The sequence below is a fragment of the Schistocerca serialis genome, chromosome 2, assembly GCF_023864345.2.
Source record: "Schistocerca serialis cubense isolate TAMUIC-IGC-003099 chromosome 2, iqSchSeri2.2, whole genome shotgun sequence".
NCBI classification, from domain to species: Eukaryota; Metazoa; Arthropoda; class Insecta; order Orthoptera; family Acrididae; genus Schistocerca; species Schistocerca serialis.
This window is the reverse complement of record NC_064639.1, coordinates 660,659,414-660,681,571: the sequence shown is the minus strand read 5'-3', so window position 1 is coordinate 660,681,571 and position 22,158 is coordinate 660,659,414. Positions and strand designations below refer to the sequence as shown.

At 44.5% G+C, this 22,158-nt stretch overlaps 1 protein-coding gene across 1 annotated transcript in view; it reads right to left on the bottom strand.

Moving 5' to 3' along the window:
- The window catches only part of LOC126456314 (neuropeptide CCHamide-1 receptor-like), a 221,654-nt gene that overhangs the window by 51,178 nt on the left and 148,318 nt on the right, over positions 1-22,158 (bottom strand). Inside the window, exons 3-4 of the mRNA XM_050092064.1 lie at positions 19,899-20,227; positions 278-508 (exon numbers count right to left, since the gene is read on the bottom strand). Of these exons, the coding sequence (XP_049948021.1) occupies positions 278-508; positions 19,899-20,227 (560 nt within the window). The remainder of the gene's footprint in view (positions 1-277; positions 509-19,898; positions 20,228-22,158) is intronic.

Sequence of the window (22,158 nt, the reverse complement as noted above, 5' to 3'; positions counted from 1 at the left end):
TAACGTACCAGCATTTCACAAATGCAATCGCTTATCTGACCCTTACATTAACCAGTGATATTTCAATGTTAATCACTTTCCGTCGGTGTATTAATACCAATACAATTCATTGTTTGTAGTAAACGAACTAATGAATAACATTTAAAACAAGTGGTATCTACATTTTGTAGTGACACAAAATTCCAAACATTGCCACCGTAAGTATTAGAGACGACAGGTAGCTTTCAGGGAAGTTTAAGAGACCGCACAAGGCAAGTGATATAGTAGTGGCACTAACCAGAGCGAGAAGACGTGCTGCGGCAGGAAGCAGATGAAGAAGACGCCGACGAAGGTGAGCAGCGTCCTGGCGACGCGCTGCCGCTGCGAGCGGATGTGCCTCTGGGGCGCCTCGCCAGGCAGCCCGCGCCGCAGCCGCACCGCCATCAGCGAGTAGAAGACGGAGATGAGCACCAGCGGCAGCGCGTAGTGCACCGCGAACCTGCCGCCGGCACAGCAGGAGGTGTCACAACTGGCGGCAGGCTGAAGCACTGGTCGGTTAACTGCACACTGAGGTGAAAAAAGACATGGCATAGCGATAAGCACAAGTACAGATGGCAGCTGTATAGCTGACACAGGGTATAAAGGGACAGTGAATTGGTGGAGCTCTTATTTATACTCAAGTGACTCATGTGGAAAGGTGTCCGACGTGATTATGGCGGCACAACGGGGATTAACAAACTTTGAACGCAGCTGGACCCATGGAACATCTCATTTCGGAAATCCTTAGGGAATTCCATACCCCTAGACTCACAGTACAACAATGTACCGAAAGTATCCAATGTCAGACATTACCTTTCATCGCGTACGAAGAAGTGGCCGACGGACTACACATAACGATCGAGAGCAGCAGCACTTGCGTAGAGTTTTCAGTGCTGACATACAAGCAGAAAAACGTGAAATAACCCCAGAAATCAATCTGGGACGTACGACGAACGTATCCCTTGTGACATTGCTGTGAACTCTGGCGTCAGTGGGCTACGGCAGCAGAAGACCGACGTGTCCTTGCTAACAGCACGATATCGCCTACAGCGCTCCTCCTCGGCTGGTGACCATATCGGTAGGACCGTAGACGAGTGGAAAACCATGGTCTGATCAGATGAGCGCGATTTAAGTAGGGATTCGAGTGCGGCGCAGAGCCCACGAAGCGATGGACTCAAGTTGTCAACAAGGCACTGTACAACCTAGTGTTGGCTCCATAATAGTGTGCTTTGTGTTTACATGGTCCAGTTGAACCGATCATCGACTGTTCGTGGTTATGTTTGGTTACTCGGAGACCATTTTCAGCCATTCATCGACTTTATGTGCCCAAAACAAGGATGTAATGTCACCGGGCTACAATTGTTCGCGACTGGTTGGAACAACATTCTGGACAGTTCGAGCTAACGTTTCCGCCACCCAGATCGACCGACATGAATTCAATCGAACGTTTGCAGGACATAATCGAGACGTTAGTTCGTGCACTAAATGCTGCACCGGAGACACTTTTTCAGTAATGGACGGCTATAGAGGCAGCATGGTTTAATATTTCTGCAGGGGACTTCCAACGCCCTGTTGAGTCCATGCTACATCGCGCTGTTACCTTAAGCCAGGCAAAAGGAGGTCCGACATCATATTTTCCCCTGGGCAGCAGGTCGGGTATTAAAGAGTGAATGCGTAGATGCAAAGCAGTTTGTTTATACAAGTAAGCATTGCCCATTTACTGGTGCAGTTAACGACTGTGTGTCAAACATGAGGTAGTAAATTATGGCCGGCTGGTGTGGCCGAGCTGTTCTAGGCATTTCAGTCCAGAACCAGTCGGCTGCTACGGTCGCAGGTTCGAATCGTGACTCGGGCATGAAGGTGTGTGATGTCCTTTGGTTAGTTAGTTCATGTAGTTCTAACTTCTAGGGGACTGATGACCTCAGCAGTTGAGTCCCATAGTGCTCAGAGCCATTTGAACCATTTTTGTAGTAAATTATGTGATGTGTTTGCGGCAAGACAGTTAGACGCAAAGAGAAAACAAAAAAGAAACTAATACAATGACCTTGGTACATATTAAGATACCTATGATCACAATATTTGCACTTACACCGTAACGCCCTGTATGCCGTGGCAGTGAACTAAAGGAAAAGGAAATGGTCACTCTGGGCGAAAAAAGTGGATGAGCAGATTTGGGAGGGAGGGGGGGGGGGGGGGGCGGAAGCTCAACATTTCTTAGAAAATTATGTCTTTTAGAAGACGAATACTCGTTTGGAAATTTCGGCTGACACGTGCTACACGTTGTGCAATTGAAATTAACAGTGCACGTTACAGTGATGAGAAAAGCAATTACTTTTTTCAGAGAAGATACCAGTTACTCCACGTTTCCAAGCCACTTGTGCATAAAAGCTATATTTTTGTACTTAAACATCCTCACTAACAGCACCACTTCTCTTTGAGGTTGCAGTGATTTCTTTTCAGTACTGTGAAGGAGCAGATATAGACTCAAATCACAATATAGTAGTGATGAAGAGTAGGCTGAAGTTCAAGACATTAGTCAGGAAGAATCAATACGCAAAGAAGTGGGATACGGAAGTACTAAGGAATGACGAGATACGTTTGAAGTTCTCTAACGCTATAGATACAGCAATAAGGAATAGCGCAGTAGGCAGTACAGTTGAAGAGGAATGGACATCTCTAAAAAGGGTGGTAACATTAAGAGTGCAACGGGAATTCCACTGTTAAATGCAGAGGCGAGAGCAGATAGGTGGAAAGAATACATTGAAAGCCTCTATGAGGGTGAAGATTTGTCTGATGTGATAGAAGAAGAAACAGGAGTCGATTTAGAAGAGATAGGGGATCCAGTATTAGAATCGGAATTTAAAAGAGCTTTGGAGGACTTACGGTCAAATAAGGCAGAAGGGATAGATAACATTCTATCAGAATTTCTAAAATCATTGGGGGAAGTGGCAACAAAACGACTATTCACGTTTGTGTGCAGAATATATGAGTCTGGCGATATACCATCTGACTTTCGGAAAAGCATCATCCACACAATTCCGAAGACGGCAAGAGCTGACAAGTGCGAGAATTATCGCACAATCAGATTAACAGCTCATGGATCGAAGCTGCTTACAAGAATAATATACAGAAGAATGGAAAAGAAAATTGAGAATGCGCTAGGTGACGATCAGTTTGGCTTTAGGAAAAGTAAAGGGACGAGAGAGGCAAATCTGACGTTACGGCTAATAATGGAAGCAAGGATACAGAAAAATCAAGACACTTTCATAGGATTTGTCGACCTGGAAAAACCGTTCGACAATATAAAATGGTTCAAGCTGTTCGAGATTCTGAAAAAACTAGGGGTAAGCTATAGGGAGAGACGGGTCATATACAATATGTACAACAACCAAGAGGGAATAATAAGAGTGGACGATCAAGAACGAAGTGCTCGTATTAAGAAGGGTGTAAGACAAGGCTGTAGCCTTTCGCCCCTACTCTTCAATCTGTACATCGAGGAAGCAATGATGGAAATAAAAGAAAGGTTCAGGAGTGGAATTAAAATACAAGGTGAAAGGATATCAATGATACGATTCGCTGATGACATTGCTATCCTGAGTGAAAGTGAAAAAGAATTAAATGATCTGCTGAACGGAATGAACAGTCTAATGAGTACACAGTATGGTTTGAGAGTAAATCGGAGAAAGACGAAGGTAATGAGAAGTAGTAGAAATGAGAACAGCGAGAAACTTGACATCAGGATTGATGGTCACGAAGTCAATGAAGTTAAGGAATTCTGCTACCTAGACAGTAAAATAACAATGACGGACGGAGCGAGGAGGATATCAAAAGCAGACTCGCTATGGCAAAAAAGGCATTTCTGGCCAAGAGAAGTCTCCTAATATCAAATACCGGCCTGGAGTACAGCATTGTATGGTAGTGAAACATGGACTGTGGGAAAACCGGAACAGAAGAGAATCGAAGCATTTGAGATGTGGTGCTATAGACGAATGTTGAAAACTAGGTGGACTGATAAGGTAAGGAATGAGGTTCCACGCAGAATCGGAGAGGAAAGGAATATGTGGAAAACACTGATAAGGAGAAGGGACAGGATGATAGGACATCTGCTAAGACATGAGGGAAGGACTTCCATGGTACTAGAGGGAGCTGTAGAGGGCAAAAACTGTAGAGGAAGACAGAGATTGGAATATGTCAAGCAAATAATTGAGGACGTAGGTTGCAATTCCTACTCTGAGATGAAGAGGTTAGCACAGGAAAGGAATTCGTGGCGGGCCGCATCAAACCAGTCAGTAGACTGACGACAAAAAAAAAAAAAAAAAAACTGTGAAGGCCAAATGTTTTTATTTCCTTTTTAATTGCCTCGACTGTTGGAGGATCTTTTGAAGTGCAGCATATTTCAGTTAAGGCTCTTTCACGCTTGTTCTTGTGGTGTTAATCTTTACTTCAGATGTAAAAAATGTGTAACTTCACTCAATGCTTCCAGTTAAGATACTCACGTTTCGTTTGCACCATGTTGCCTTATTATATCTTCTTTTTTTCTGAATACTACTTGCACCGCACGCCACAGGAATTGTGATCTGCGTGGCTCACCTCTTCACTTGAAGCAACAGATGTCAGCAAACACTTCGGATACTATCGACAGCTTTTGAAGTAACATCGTTTATGCTTCCACATTCGGATTTAAGGAGCGTAACGAAATGACGTTTTAAAAATTTCGGAGATTGTAGAGAATGGTACTTCCAACGTTTTCACATAGACAACCTACAGGTGTACATGTGAAATGAAGTTCTTACAGAGCCAGGCACTTTCTACGTATTCGACAGCCTGAGAAACACCACGATACTGTACTCAGGAAAACGTTTATGGGCAATAGAGTACGGTCATATACTGTACAAGTAACGTTTGCAGTGAAGACTGAATAAATCTTCAACTGCCAAGATCGCCATAATCACTTATTCATGCAGAGTACTGGTTGTAGCAATTCTCTGTTGCCATCCTCATATCTACACTCCTGGAAATTGAAATAAGAACACCGTGAATTCATTGTCCCAGGAAGGGGAAACTTTATTGACACATTCCTGGGGTCAGATACATCACATGATCACACTGACAGAACCACAGGCACATAGACACAGGCAACAGAGCATGCACAATGTCGGCACTAGTACAGTGTATATCCACCTTTCGCAGCAATGCAGGCTGCTATTCTCCCATGGAGACGATCGTAGAGATGCTGGATGTAGTCCTGTGGAACGGCTTGCCATGCCATTTCCACCTGGCGCCTCAGTTGGACCAGCGTTCGTGCTGGACGTGCAGACCGCGTGAGACGACGCTTCATCCAGTCCCAAACATGCTCAATGGGGGACAGATCCGGAGATCTTGCTGGCCAGGGTAGTTGACTTACACCTTCTAGAGCACGTTGGGTGGCACGGGATACATGCGGACGTGCATTGTCCTGTTGGAACAGCAAGTTCCCTTGCCGGTCTGGTAATGGTAGAACAATGGGTTCGATGACGGTTTGGATGTACCGTGCACTATTCAGTGTCCCCTCGACGATCACCAGTGGTGTACGGCCAGTGTAGGAGATCGCTCCCCACACCATGATGCCGGGTGTTGGCCCTGTGTGCCTCGGTCGTATGCAGTCCTGATTGTGGCGCTCACCTGCACGGCGCCAAACACGCATACGACCATCATTGGCACCAAGGCAGAAGCGACTCTCATCGCTGAAGACGACACGTCTCCATTCGTCCCTCCATTCACGCCTATCGCGACACCACTGGAGGCGGGCTGCACGATGTTGGGGCGTGAGCGGAAGACGGCCTAACGGTGTGCGGGACCGTAGCCCAGCTTCATGGAGACGGTTGCGAATGGTCCTCGCCGATACCCCAGGAGCAACAGTGTCCCTAATTTGCTGGGAAGTGGCGGTGCGGCCCCCTACGGCACTGCGTAGGATCCTACGGTCTTGGCGTGCATCCGTGCGTCGCTGCGGTCCGGTCCCAGGTCGACGGGCACGTGCACCTTCCGCCGACCACTGGCGACAACATCGATGTACTGTGGAGACCTCACGCCCCACGTGTTGAGCAATTCGGCGGTACGTCCACCCGGCCTCCCGCATGCCCACTATACGCCCTCGCTCAAAGTCCGTCAACTGCACATACGGTTCACGTCCACGCTGTCGCGGCATGCTACCAGTGTTAAAGACTGCGACGGAGCTCCGTATGCCACGGCAAACTGGCTGACACTGACGGCGGCGGTGCACAAATGCTGCGCAGCTAGCGCCATACGACGGCCAACACCGCGGTTCCTGGTGTGTCCGCTGTGCCGTGCGTGTGATCATTGCTTGTACAGCCCTCTCGCAGTGTCCGGAGCAAGTATGGTGGGTCTGACACACCGGTGTCAATGTGTTCTTTTTTCCATTTCCAGGAGTGTATGTTTACATCATTACACAATCATCATTACACACAGATTCGAAGATGGCGAGAGAGAATTTCCGAAGCCAGAAATCTACATGAATGTATGATTTCAACGATCCTGGGAGTTGAATCTTTTTTCAGTGCTTAGAATAATACAGATCATCCTCATGCTGACGATGTCAGAAGTATATAACGTTTGCAACCTCATTATGGAGACGTGAAATTTCTATCTGAGGAAAGCAACGTAGACGTTCTTGAGAGTTTTAATACAAATCAGGGATGCGAAGAATTCGGCCCTGGCCTGAGTGCCATGACGATCAACCTCGCTGCACATTTCGCACACCGCCAAACCACGCTGTCTGAGGGCGAGGAGGGGGTAAAGAGAGAAACTGAACGCACTGCATTTAAATGGCAGTGCAGTCGCACTTCATATACTTCGTTTCATGTTTCAGAATTCGCAATAACTTAGCTCACAAACGAAACAAATTTTTACTATTATTTAATTACTTTTGGTGCCCTAAAGACACAATATAATTTTTATCAGCACCAGCACGGAGGGGCTGTGGTCGCAATGCTACTCTTCCTGACATTGTCAGTTTTTGTGACCGGTACCACTACTTCTCAATCTAGTATCTATTCAGTTGGCCTCAAGAAGGCTGAGTGCACCCCACCTGCGAACAGAACTCGGGAGATCCGGCCAGTGACCCTTCCAAGTACTAACAAATCGCGACAGCGCTTATCTTCGTTTATCAGATGGGAACTGCTGTTACAACTGCGACACTAGTTAGCCACTAGTATTACAAATAGGTCTAAATTTTAGGAAGGAGTTTCGGAGACCGGTCGTTTGGGCACAGAATTGTGTGGTAGTGAAAAATGGACTGAGGGAAAACCGGGGAAAAAGAGAATCGAAGCATTTGACATTTGGTGCCAAAGAAGAATGTTGAAAATTAGGTGGACTGATAAGGTAAGGAATGAGAGGGCTCTGCGCAGAATCTGAAAGGAAAGGAATGTATAGAAAACACGGACAAGAAGAAGGGACAGGATGGTAGGACATCTGTTAAGACAACACGCAATAACTTCCATAGGTGTATAGGGAGCTGTAGAGGATAAAAGCTGTAGAGGAAGACAGAGACTGGAGTACATCCAACAAATAACTGCAGACATAGTTTGCGAGTGGCAATCTGAGATGAAGAGGTTGGTAGAGGACAGGAATTCGAGGGGAGCAGCATGAAACCAGTCATAAAAAACCACGATGTTAACGGTAGATCAAGTTCAAGTTCAAGAATTGACCCACTTTTAACTGAGTATTCGTGATTGTGATCAGAAAGCGATCACAGCAAGTAGGAAACATTCACTGTAAATACATATGCTGCACGTTTATCAAGCACTTTCCAACTTGACTTTATCGGCGATACTCATTTTATTTTCAAAAATTTATCAATTTCAAATATTTTCTCTGTGGGCCGGCATAACATTGAAAGCAATCAACAATTAATTTATATTTTTCATTTGTGTGACCATAGTGTCCGTACTTGCTTTATAAATCATGACGGTATTTTTGATCCATCGTTGCAACTGCGAAAATGCGTGATTATTTCACCAGACGCGTTTCGCTTTATTGAGGTAAAGCATCATCAGTGGTCTGTAATTAAGTTATTTACGTTTAGATTTGCTTTTCAGATCGAAAAACAGTTCGTTAAGATTAAGTTGATTCGTACTTTCGGTGATTTTTCGGGTGATTTCACGCTTACATCGGGAAATGCCAGCTGCTAGCAAATCGTTGTTTTCCTGTGTTACACACTGATAATGTTGATCTAATTTTTAGATGTTCTGCAGCAATGCATTTCTCACAACTCACTTTTATGCACACCACTGTATTCTGTATGTTTTTGTACTTCAAGTATGTGTTGCTGTTTGTGTTTTGTTGTGTTGCCAACATAACCTTTCGACTACAGCATTCTTTTTTTAATTACATTATTGTGTGTGAGTAATTCTATTTAATTTGGTTTCTATATATTTATTTACTGTGTAAGAGTAGAGAAAGACTAGCAATCGAGAGATCTATTTTTTATTGTAGGGGGAAACCATGATGAGTGGACATTATAGCAGTGTCATGGAGTGTGAGTTAGAGGAGAAGGTGAGGAGCGAGAAGTGAAATGAAACTGTGAGTGGGAGGGGGGGGGGGTTGTTGTGGGAGAGTGGGAGGGGATGATGGAGGGAAAAGGCTCTTTTCTTTCTCATGTAATTTCGTCAATTATTGTATATGGAGTTTGGTTTCCAATATTTATCTGGTCATTGAGCAACTGTTTATTTTGTGTTAATGCATTTTGTATGTGGAAATTTCCTTGGAAAGGGAGGAGGTGTATGTCTTTACTGATTTTTGTGATATTCATATCGTTCTCAATATTGCTTGGCCAATTGTGTTCTTCTTTTAGATGATCTTCAAATGTTGGATGATTTGTATGGTATCTGAATGCTCTGATGTGTTCTTAATATCTTGTGTCAAATGTCCTGCCAGTCATTCCAGTGTATATCTTCTCACAATCTCAGCACCTGAGCTGATAGATACAACATTGTTGGTATCTGTCTGGTTTTGATTTTAGTTTTGGGGTGTGCTTCTGTATGGAATTGTTGGTTTTGTAAGCAATGTTTATGCCTTGTTTTTTTGAATATGTCTCCCATTTTATGAGTGAATTTGTTGTGGTAGGTCACTGTATGCCATTTTTTATTGTTGTAGGTCAAGTTGTTAGAGTTAGTGTGATTTGCTTAGTTTTTTTTTCATTATTTGTCTCTTTATTTTTTGTTTATTTTGTCTACCATAGTTTCTTTGTGTCCATTTTTACCCATCATAAAACAAATAGCATTAAAAAAATGGACACAAAGAAAGAATGCTAGACAAATTTAAAAAAAATAAACAGACGAATAATGAAAAAAAACTACCCAAACCGTAGTAACTCGTAAAATTTGCACTACATGATGCGAATGATCAAATGACTTTTATTTTATGTGGATAACTATTGTAGATATCTGTCGTACTATTTCTAATGGAAGCTTTATAAGCCGATAACCTTGTCGAATGGACATGATTCTTATATTTTCGTCTTACAACATGTTCATCGATTTTGAAGTTTTTATTTGTGATTTGCATATGGACAAGGGAGCTAATGTGCGTTTTAATAGAGCTAACGTAGGAATTTTACGCCCGTCGGTTTCATAAACAGTGTGACATTCGAGCCCCATATGATCGACAACTGCCGTTGCAGCGCGTTGCGATCACGTATGCCACGATGATGCATACGTGCCGTACGCACAAGTCGCATCGTGTCTGATCGTTCAGCAGCAAACTGAATTCGGCACCTTCAACATGACTTTCAACAGCACTGTCCGTGTGCCGACATCTTAAGTAACGAGTAAGAATAGCGGCGGAGCAAACAGCGTGGTAAGGCAGTCAGCACTCGGACCGAGCTATCGAACGCCAACATTGAGGGTGCCGAGTTCAATGTGCCACTGAACGCTCAGGAGCGATGCGACTTATGCGTACGATATGTGTGAATCGACGCTGTACACACGATCGCAGAGCTCTTCAGCGGCAATTGTCGGTTCTACAGACATTAAAAAAAATTTTCTTCACCCCGGTTCCCAGAACTCCTAATATACCTTGGTTCTTGTATCACAGACACAGTCCTTTTGACTGTTCAGAGTTGTCACTAACCCTGCCCAAAGATGTAAACAACCATGCATGAACAGCGCCTATTAGACGGAGGGTGTCCGACAGCCAATCAGCTACAATCATTACACCAGGAAGGAGGTAGACGGCTCCTGTTGTCTGTAGTTCAACCATGCTTAGACGGTCAATACCGCGATTCGATCGCGTCCGCATTGTTTCTTTGTGCCAGGAAGGGCTCTCAACGAGGGAAGTGTCCAGGCGTCTCGGAGTAACCCAAAGCGATGTTGTTCGGACGTGGAGGAGATACGTGGCAGGTTCAGTCCCATTGGGGCACTGTTAAGTGTGGCGTTCCCCAAGGGTCGGTGCTGGGGCCGCTGCTGTTTCTTATTTATATAAATGATATGCCTTCTAGTATTACAGGTAATTCAAAAATATTTCTGTTTGCTGATGACACCAGCTTGGTAGTGAAGGATCTTGTGTGTAATATTGAAACATTATCATATAATGCAGTTCATGAAATAAGTTCGTGACTTGTGGAAAATAATTTGATGCTAAATCACAGTAATACTCAGTTTTTAAAGTTTCTAACTCATAATTCAAGAATAAATGATATTTTGATCAGGCAGAATGGGCATATTATAAGCGATACGGAACAGTTCAAGTTCCTAGGCGTTCGGATAGATAGTAAGCTGTTGTGGAAAGCCCACGTTCAGGATCTTGTTCAGAAACTAAATGCTGTTTTATTTACCATTAGAACAGTATCTGAAATAAGTGAGAGTTCAACACGAAAAGTAGTCTACTTCGCGTATTTTCACACGCTTATGTCATATGGTATTATTTTTTGGGGTAAATCTTCCGATTCAAAAAGAGTATTTTTGGCTCTAAGACGGGCGGTCGAGCTATATGTGGTGTAAGTTCGAGAACCTCTTGTCGACCCCTATTCAATAGTCTGGGAATTCTGACATTGCCCTCACAGTATATATATTCTTTAATTTCGTTTGTTGTTAGCAATATTAGCTTATTCCCAAGAGTTAGCAGCTTTTACTCAGTTAATACTAGGCAGAAATCAAATCTACATGTGGAATGCACTTCCTTGACTCTTGTGCAGAAAGGAGTGCACTATTCTGCTGCATCCATTTTCAATAAGCTACCACAAGAACTCACAAATCTTAGCAGTAGCCCAAAAGCTTTTAAGTCTAAATTGAAAAGTTTCCTCATGGCTCACTCCTTCTATTCTGTTGAGGAGCTCCTGGAAGAGCTAAAAATTAATCAAACTCCAGTGTCACATTGTTGATATTCTTTACTTACGAATTGTCGCCTGAATACGTTTCATGTATTTCATTTAACCTGTTTCTACTATCTTGTTATAATTTCATGTATTGACTCGTTCCATGACCACGGAGACTTCTCCTTAATTTGGTCTCACGGAACAATAAATAAATAAACAAATAAATAAATAAATAAATACAGAGAGACAGGAACTGACGATGTCACGCCTCGCTCAGGCCTCCCAAGGGCTCCTACTGCAGTGGATGAGCGCTATCTACGGACAATGGCTCGGAGGAACCGTGATAGCAACGCCACCATGTTGGATAATGCTTTTAGTGCAGCCACACGACGTCGTGTTACGACTCAAACTGTGCGCAATAGGCTGTATGATGCGCAACTTCACTCCTGACGTCCATGGCGAGGTCCATCTTTGCAACCACGACACAATGCAGCGCGGTAGAGATGAGCCCAACAACATGCCGAATGGACCGCTCAGGATTGGCATCACGTTCTCTTCATCGATGAGTCTCACATATGTCTTCAACCAGACAATCGTTGGAGAAGTCAGGTTACGTTCCATTCGGAAAGTGGGTGCACTCAGCGACTGTTATGTGACTTATAGAGTGCAGCAATCAGTCGTCCTTTTTCTTGGATTTTATTACGCAAATCCAGATTTCGGCTATTTCTTTGAACTGTGACTGACGCCACAACAGGGACTTACATTCATTGACGATAGAAAATAGTGCATTGAGAAGGGCTAAATACTAGCCGAATCTGGATTTGCGTTATAAAATCCTAAAAATAGATGACTGATTTCTGCACCCTATAATTTACACATTGGAGATGTGTTTGGGGGCAACCCGGTTAGGTTGAACGCCTTAGACACACTTTCCAGCGAGTGCAGAAAGATGGAGGTTCCCTGCTGTTTTGGGGTGGCATTATGTAGAGCCGATGTACGCCTCTGGTCGCCGTAACGGCTGTACGAAACGTGAATGCGATCCTTCTACCGATAGTGCAACCATATCGGCAGCATATTGGCGAGGCATTCCTCTTCACGGACGACAATTCGCGTCACCCATCGTGCACACCTTGTGAATGACTTCCTCCAGGATAACGACATCGCTCCACTAGAGTGGCCAGCATGTTCTCCAGACATGAACCCTATCGAACCCTGGGATAGACTGAAAAGGGCTGTTTATGGACGACGTGACCCACCAACCACTCTGAGCGATCTACACTGAATCGCCGTTGAGGAGTGTGTCAACAGGGCCTTGATGAACTTGTGGATGGTATGCCACGACGAATACAGGCATGAATCAATGAAAGAGGACGTGCTACTCGGTATAAGAGGCACCGGTGTGTGCAGCAATCTGGACCAATACCTCTGAAGGTCTCGCTGTTTAGTGATAAAACGTGCATAGTGCGGTATTCATGAGCAATATAAAGGGCAGAAATGATGTTTACGTTGATCTCTATTCCAATTTTCTGTACAAGTTCCCGAACTCTCGGAACTGAGGTGTTGGAAAACTTTTTTTGATGTGTGTATTTGGCTCGCGCGTTGCCCTGTTTACGAATTGGATGGGCATAAAATTTCTACGTTAGCTCTATTAAAACGCACATTAGCTCCCTTGTTGATATGCTAGTCATGTTGTTCTGTCTGTAGTAAACAAGAAAACAAGTTTCAGTATTAATGAACATGTTGTAAGTTAAAAAGGGAAATGCCATGTCCATTCGACAAGGACATCGGCTTCGAAAAGTTATAAATTGTCCGATACAAATTTACATTAGTCCTCCACATAAGATAAATTTTATTTCGTCATTCGCACTTTTCAGTATAATCCTAAGGTAATTCGTACTTGATCACTGTTCCTATTGCACTTCAGAATCCTTAAAACGTGTGAAATACAAAACTTGCAACAAGAAATTACAAAATATCTTATTGAAAGTAGTGCAAGTTGCCTTGTAAATTAACAGCATCGGACAAACTCACTCCTCAGTAAGAGTACACTTATACAGAGTGAAGCGAAATTCGTGCTCTCGGGCTTCGCAGCGCGACTCCTCACATGCCAGTGATAAAAAATATCTTTCACAAAATTTCTTCCGGCTAATACATCCGGCAGAAAAAGGACGTTAAAAGGTGGCAATCGGGCAACACTGTAGCCACATGTATGGTAACTACCGTTGTCAGCACCTATTAGTCGTGCTGTGCAGTTGCTGTAGTGGATAGAATTTTGGGTTAGCATGCAGGAGGTCGATGGTTCGACGCTGGGTTGAGGCACATGTCTGGGAGATTGGTCAGCTTTGAAAGAAGCCCTGTCCACGTCGTTGGCGTAAATTTATTCGCACCACTTCATCTACTAGATGCGAAACCTGTTGTCTTTGTACCCTCCTCCAATGGTCCCATAGATTAATATCAAATATTACACTTGCCTCGTTCAGGTCCATTACATTTCGTAGGGCCTTACATTACCAGTAGGAGTAGCAACGCGGACTGTAAATAATGTCGAAACTCAGTTAGTATTTGTTTGTGTTATCACCATGATCCCACTAATTATGCCTTTGAGCATTGAGTCTGGTAACCGCATGCTGCATAGTACGTATCTCAATGCATTATTATTATTATTGTTATTATTATTGCCCTATCAATGGGACTGTGGAAACATCACGTCTATTACCGTTAGGGAAACAGTTCAGTTCGAAATCGAACATTTCACAATTAGTGGTGACGGAATGAACTATGCAGAACACTATCTGTCAGAGGGGTAATGTTTGTTAGGTGGAACAGCGCGCAGGACTGACGGCGTGTTTGTACCTTATGTGCTGTCCAACAGACAAGGGACAGTTGCGAGCAGAGTAATGCACCCGTGACAGGCTACATTGTACATGCGTACACGTATCGAATTTTTTCATTGTAAACTTCTAAACCAGTGTGGCAGACGTATGGCACACACATACAATGAATATGTGGATGTGCTTCTAGTCCTTGGTGCATATGATATCCGGGCTTGCGCTGCCGCTCGTGAATACGCTGCTAGATATCCTCCTCGACGCCATCCAGATAAAAATGTGTTTCGTCTTTTGGAGCTGCGCCTTCAGAGGTCAGGTTCTCTCCTTCTATCGTCGCAAGACAGAGGTTGTCCACGGACTTGCTGTATTTTAGCTACTGAGCAAGCTATTCTGGAGGTCATACACCAAGAAACTCAGCGAAGTTAAGTCCCATAAGATATCACACACATTTGAACATTTTTTTGATGCGCTGGAAGATGTTCAACTACATGTTCGGCAGAGGATGTTGTTCCAACATGATGGTGCACCTCCACACTCTGGAATTAATGTGCCACACTATTTGGACAGAACATTTCCAGGGAAACGGTTGGGACGTGGAGATCCACCGCGTTCACCTGACCTAAATCCCCTGGATTTCTTCCTGTGGGGACACTTGAAGGAGCACGTGTACTCTTCTCCACCGACAAATGTGGAAGAATTGGTAGCGAGTGTTCATGCTACTCTTGTTACTGTGTACGCAGCTTTGTTGCGAAGGGTTCTCAGCTGTATGATCCGGCGGGTTGGGCAATGTTTGACGTTCAGGGAGGTCGTTTTGAGCATCTGTTGTTCTGAAGACAACGTATTCAGTTGTGAAGGTCGTACGGTTATTAATGTTGACATTATTATTATCACTGGTTGCTAATGTGCGACATCTGAACGCTCGTATTACAAGTAGTATAAATGACAGGTGGATGTTGTGCTATTGTTTTCACCTTTAGCATCTCGAAACTGATATTGTCTTTGTAGTTATTCTGCCATATGACAGGTCATTCGTTTCAGTTGTCTATTTCTTATTTGCCTAATCACGTATTTGTTATGTTCAGCGTTACAAAATGTAAATTTAAGATACATGTGACCTACGAAACGGTATATATTACAGTATGAAATGTCAGAATTAAATTAGCAAATAAAAAATGCACCCAACCGCGGATCGAACCATCGACTTTTTGCGTGCTAACCCAAAACTCTATCCAGTGCTCCAACTATACAGTAAAACTAGTATTGGCTGACAGAGATAGTTATCACATATGTGGTTACAGCGTAGCAGACTGAAACTCTTTAACGTCTTTTTTCTGACGGATGTACTTTCCAGACAAAATTTAGAGAGAGACATTCCCTTATCGCAGGCATGCGAGGAGTCGTGCTGCGAAGCCCGAGTAAGTGAATTTCATATCACCCTGTATATACGTAACGTCGAAAATTATGGACTCTACTTTCATTGAACTACTAAGAAAGTATCAGGACCTATTAGCAAACGTGAAGGTTAGTAATATTTTTCAAATCTTCGACTCTACTCATTGCGCTATACCGTCCATGAGTGCTACACGCCCATACTTTGGGTCTTAAGATCTGAAACCTTTAATCTTATATGGTGACAATTATTGAACAATATGAAAAATAAACGTAAATTAGTTACCAACTACGGTGTGCACACACTTTATTCAACATGTAAACGTCACTTAGGAATTCGGATTTTTGACATGCCTGCCACCATTGGCGATGATGTGATGCAGACGAATAGCGAAATTTTGCATGGCTCGCTAAAGTGTCGGAACATTGATACCGTCGAAGACCTCCTGAATGACTGTTTTCATCTCAGCAATGGTTTTTGGGTTATTGCTGTACACCTTGTCCTTAATATAGCCCCACCAACATGAGTCGCATGTGTTCAGAACCCGAGAATATGGCGGTCGATCAAAGCCTTAGCCAGTGGCCTCTGGGTATCCCAGAGCCAGATTGCAGTCCCAAAAATTCTCCTCCAGGACGTCGAACACTGATGCTTCGTTGGGATAGATCTCTGTCTTGCATGAACCACATCGTGTCGAAAGCAGGGTCTCTTTGCATAATGGAGATGAAAGCAACTTCCTAAACCTTTACGTACCTTTCAGTAGTCACCGCGCCATCAAGGGAATATCGCACCTATTATTCCGCAACTGGACACTACGCGCCACACAGTCACCCGTTGAGGGTGAAGAGACTTCTCGACCACGAAATCGGATTTTCAGTCCCCCAAATGCGCCTATTTCGCTTATTGACGAACCCGTCCAACTGAAAGTGGACTTCGTCGCTAAACCAAACCAAGCATGCGCGTACTATTTCTCATCACGGTCCGCGGCCAACCGTGCAGTATGAGAGTCCTAATGCTAACCCATTCAGACGTTATAACGATTTTATTTGATACTAGCTATACTCGGCAAACTTCGTTCCGCCTCTGAAAATCTTTATATGTTATAGCTGACCCGGCAAACGTTGTTTTTCGCCATATAAATTATGTCTAGTCTATAAGAATAATGTATACGTCTAACACAATGTATACGTCCAACACAATAGCCGTTGTTGGCAGGAGCTCGTGACGAAACAGTAATAATGGCCGAAAACTGTGTAGGGAGTGAGAAAAGGCTTACGCGGAAGTCCGGCAGTATCAGCCATTATTAGTTCCAGCGTTTTTACGGTAGATCGCGCGGATTTAACAATTGCAGCTGATACACGGCTCGTCCATGAGCATACAAACATAGCGGCAATTTCGTGTCGAAACGTGTTCGCCAGCATTATGAATAAGGCCAAGTGCACACCCATCGATTTTTATCGTACGTAAAAATATTGTACGATTAAATTATTTTAGAGGAACAAAGGAGAGCATGGAAACTTCTTTTTTCCACTAAAAGAATTTGATCGTACGATATATTTCCGTACCATAAAAATCTATGGGTGTGCGCTAGGCCTAAATGTCGGCTTGGCGAATGTAGGGTGCTACCTAGTTAAACTTCTCGGTCTAGTTACGTCGATTCAAAGAGGGATATTCGAGTTGTTGCTTTTCGTACGTTTTCTTCAATTAGCTATCTATCGAATAGTGAAAGACTATCACCGGTAGACACTTGGCGCGGATAACTGATCAAGTGATAATTGATCAGTTATCGACCGGGTTTGAAAATTATCAAATTACTAAAATCGCTATTAAAATATAGGGGTTGATGGTACAAGGGTGAAAATTTAGGGTTGCGTGTATTTTGTAATGCCACATCATAAAAAATTAAAAATAAAAAGTTCTGCCAACAAATAATAAAAAATTGTCGTAGTGGACCCCTCTTATCACTTAGGGGTATGAGAAATAGGTTACGATCGATTCTCAGACCTACCGAATATACATGCAAAATTTCATCAGAATCCATCGAGCCGTTTCGGAGGAGTACAGTAACTAACGCGAGAATTATATGTATAAGGATAGTTCAGTAACTGTCACTCTCTAGGTAAGTTATTAACTGGCGTTTAATCATAGCAAACTGTACCAAGAAAATTTAATTTTTTATGGATCCACAGCTTGCCGTTGCCTTGAAACGATATGCCTTCATAATACAAAAGCATGAATAACTTTTTAACCACCAACGTGTGGTGTCCCGTTATTTTATTAACCGTACAATTAACGGCGCGTTTGCGAGAGATCGTCTATATTCTGAGGCTTCGAAACCGCATATATATACACTACTGGCCATTGAAATTGCTACACCAAGAAGAAAAGCAGATGGTAAACGGTTGTTCATTGGACAAATATATTATACTTCAACTTACATGTGATTCCATTTTCATGCAGTTGGGTGCACAGATCCTGCGAAATCAGTACCAAGAACTACCACCTCTGGCCGTAATAACGGCCTTGATACGCCTGGGCATTGAGTCAAACAGAGCTTGGATGGAGCGTACAGGTACAGCTGCCCATGCAGTTTCAACACGATACCACAGTTTATCAAGGTTAGTGTCGGGCGTATTGTGACGAGCTAGTTGTTCGGCCACTGTCGACGTGACGTTGTCAGTTGGTGAGAGATCTGGAGAATGTGCTGGCCAGGGCAGCAGCCGAACATTTTCTGTATTCAGAAATACCTATACACGATTTGCAACATGCGATCATGCATTATCCTGCTGAAATGTAGGGTTTCGCAGGGATCGAATGAAGGGTAGAGCCACGGGTCGTAACACATCTGAAATGTAACGTCCACTGTTCAAAGTGCCGTCAATGCGAACAAAAGGTCACCGAGACGTGTAACCAATGGCACATCATACCATCACGCCGGGTGATACGTCAGTACGGCGATGACGAATACTCGCTTCCAATGCGTGTTTACCTCGATGTCCCCAAACACGGATGCGACCATCATGATGCTATAAACAGAACCTGGATTCATGCGAAAAAATGACATTTTGCCATTCGTGGACCCAGGTTCGTCGTTGAATACACCATGGCAGGCGCTTCTGTCTGTGATGCAGCGTCAAAGGTAACCGCAGCCATGGTCTCCGAGCTGATAGTCCATGCTGCTGCAAACGTCATCGAACTGTTCGTGCAGACCTTGTGGTCTTTCAAACGTCCCCATCTGTTGACTCAGGGATCGAGACGTGGCTGCACGATCCGTTACAGCCATGCGGATAAGATGGCTGTCATCTCGACTGCTAGTGATACGAGGCCGTTGGGAACCCTCCTGAAGCCACAGATTCCATATTCTGCTAACAGTCATTGGATCTCGACCAACGCGAGCTGCAATGTCGCGATACGATAAACCGCAATCGCGATAGGCTACAATCCGACCTTTATCAAAGTCGGAAACTTGATGGTACGCATTTCTCCTCCTTACTCGAGGCATCACAACAACGTTTCACTAGGCAACGCCGGTCAACTGCTGTTTGTGTATGAGAAATCGGTTGGGAACTTTCCTCATGTCAGCAGGTTGCAGGTGTCGCCACCGGCGCCAACCTTGTGTGAATGCTCTGAAAAGCTGATCATTTGCACATGACAGCATCTTCTTCCTGTCGGTAAAATTTCGCGTCTTTAGCACGTCATCTTCGTGGTGTAGCAATTTTAATAGCCAGTAGTGTATAAGGATAGTACAATGACTGTCACCCTCTAGGTACGTTAGTAACTGACATTTAATCATAGGAAACTGTACCAAGAACATTTCATCTGTTATGGATCCACAGTGTGCCGTTGCCTTGAAGCGACATACCTTCATGATACAATAGTTACTATAATTTTTTAACCACCAACGCTGGGTTCCCGTTATTTTATTAAACGTACAATTAACGGCGGGTTTGCGAGAGATACTGAATTTTCTGACGCTTCGAAACGGCATATATATATATATATATATATATATATATATATACATGTGTGTGTGTGTGTGTGTGTGTGTGTGTGTGTGTGTGTGTGTGTGTATGTGTGTGTGTGTGTGTGTGTGTGGACTTCAGCTGAAAGCCAACAAGGCGTCTAACGACTCTGTGCTTTAGAGAGATGGCGTGCATGTGACGTAGTTGGCGTCCTTCCATCTATTTGGCATGGCTCAAACGCACGTTCGGAACATCTGTCATGCTCTATACGTTCTGGAAGACGCCCTCTGTGGTTTTTCCACTCTATAACCTCACCAATTCGGCAAGTTTATAGCTTAACGTGAGTCCGTGTGCGGATACCTTGAAGCTCTGCGGCGGGTAAGCGGTATACTGACCGTGCGGTGACGACAGGGGCCGCGAGCTCCTTGGGGAAAGGGTAGCAGACTTGTATCCTGCGCAGGGCGCCCGCCTCGCACTCGTTGATGGCCTCCTCGGTGACCTGCGTGTAGAGGGCGGTGGGCACGGCGGCGGCGGCCGCCAGCAGCCAGATGGCGGCCAGCAGCAGCGGGCCGACGCGGCGCGAGGCGCCCGCCACGGGGCCAGCGATGGCGCAGTACCGCTCCACGCTGAGCGCCGTCAGCGTGAACACCGACACCGACACCGACACCTCGCGAGCCGTCTCCGCCAGCTTGCAGATCACCATCCCGTACGGCCACGACTCCACCTGCGCACAAGCCCAACCGGCAGCGTTTACCGCACCAGCAATCGCTCCGTTCACATTCACACTGGAGAGCCAGAACATTATAACCACCTGCTTAGTTACCTGTCTGTCTGTCTTTGGAACCAAATACGTCACTGGTTCTGCGCATGACGGATCCGACAGTTTGTAGGTAGATTTGTGGAGGTACGTTGATAGATCTCGACGCACATGTCATGCAGTTCGTGTACTGATTTGCGTACGTGGTGGTGGCACTCAATAGTGACCCACATGGTTTCCCCAGGAATTTTACATCAGGCGAATATGGTCAACGAGGCATCAGCGTGAGTTCACTATCACGCTCCTCAAACCAATGAAGCACGGTTCAGATCCGAGACACCGACAGTTATACTGCTGAAACATAACACCAAGCATTAGGGGATGAAGATGGTTTGCAGCTGTCACTACCACAAGTCCCATGCAAGCGAAGGCTCTGTAGAGCGCTGCACGTTTCGAGTCGGGGTTCACCTCGATGACGGCATTTGTGGAGACGACCACTGATTGACTCAGTCCAGAAAAATGTGATTCACCCGAAGAGCCGAAACGTTTCGACTGACCGACGGTCTGCTCCCGATAGCCCTGTGACCACAGCAATTGCAACTGACGATGTCGTTGGATCAACATGTGAACACGTAACGCTGGTCTGCTGTGGCGCTCCATGTTCAAGAATATACGATGAACGATGTGCTCCGAAACACTTATGCGTGCACCTGCGTTGTGCACTTTCGGCAGAAATGCCATTAATCACCATCTATCATATTTTACAGAGCGGACAATTCTTCGAGCCCCACCTTCTGTAAAGAGTCGTGGACGTCAAACCGTTTAGCACCTAGTTGTGGTTTTACTCTCCTTCTAACTCTCCCTGTAGATGCTCACGACAGCAGGACGTGAACATTCGAACAAGTTTGCCATTTTCCGCTGTGGCCGAGTGTTTCTAGGCGCCTCAGACCGGAACCGCGCAGCTACTACGGTTGCAGGTTCGAATCCTGCCTCGGGCATGAATGTGTTTGTTGTCCTTAGGTTAGTTACGTTTAAGTAGTTCTGATTCTAGGGGACTGATGACCTCAGATGTTAAGCCCCATAGTGCTTAGAGCCAGTTTTCGCCTTTTTCTAGATACTCGTTCAGAAGTTCTGCTCGATAATAGTCTGCCCTTTGTCAGATCCGCTTATCTCAGTGAATTTCCCCATTTACCGCGCATATCTACGTTAGGGGTGTACCCCGTCCGTGTCTGACCCTCTTACATAATTTTGTTACCGCGCCACGTGCCAGCAACGCCACCAAACGGATTACAATGACGCGGTGGGCAGTGGTCATAATGTTTTGGCGTATCTGTGTATAACAGCGAGCCTCGCCACGCTGCGATTTACTCGCCTCTTTACCGACATCTGGCAAGGCTTCGGTGCTCGTAAGATTGCTGCTGCGTCAGTTCCCGCAAGGAACGCAATATTAACTGTACCGGGTCGTTCACAGCTATTTCGGACCATCCTTCTAAAACAAAAAGAAACTTGGATATATGCAAATTTATAGTCAAATACAGTGAATGGAAATAAATTAATGTAGAGATCTCAAATTTCAGGAATACATTTTTGTTGGTAGCTTATTTAAATGATTAACATTAACATTAACATTAGAAGCTTTTGAAATGTGGTGCTACAGAAGAATGCTGAAGATTAGACGGGTAGATCACGTAACTAATGAGGAGGTATTGAATAGAATTGGGGAGAAGAGGAGCTTGTGGCCTAACTTGACTAGAAGAAGGGATCGGTTGATAGGACATGTTCTGAGACATCGAGGGAGCACCAATTTAGTACTGGAGGGTGGCGTGGCGGGTAAAAATCGTAGAGGGAGACCAAGAGATGAATACACTAAGCAGATTCAGAAGTATGTAGGCTGCAGT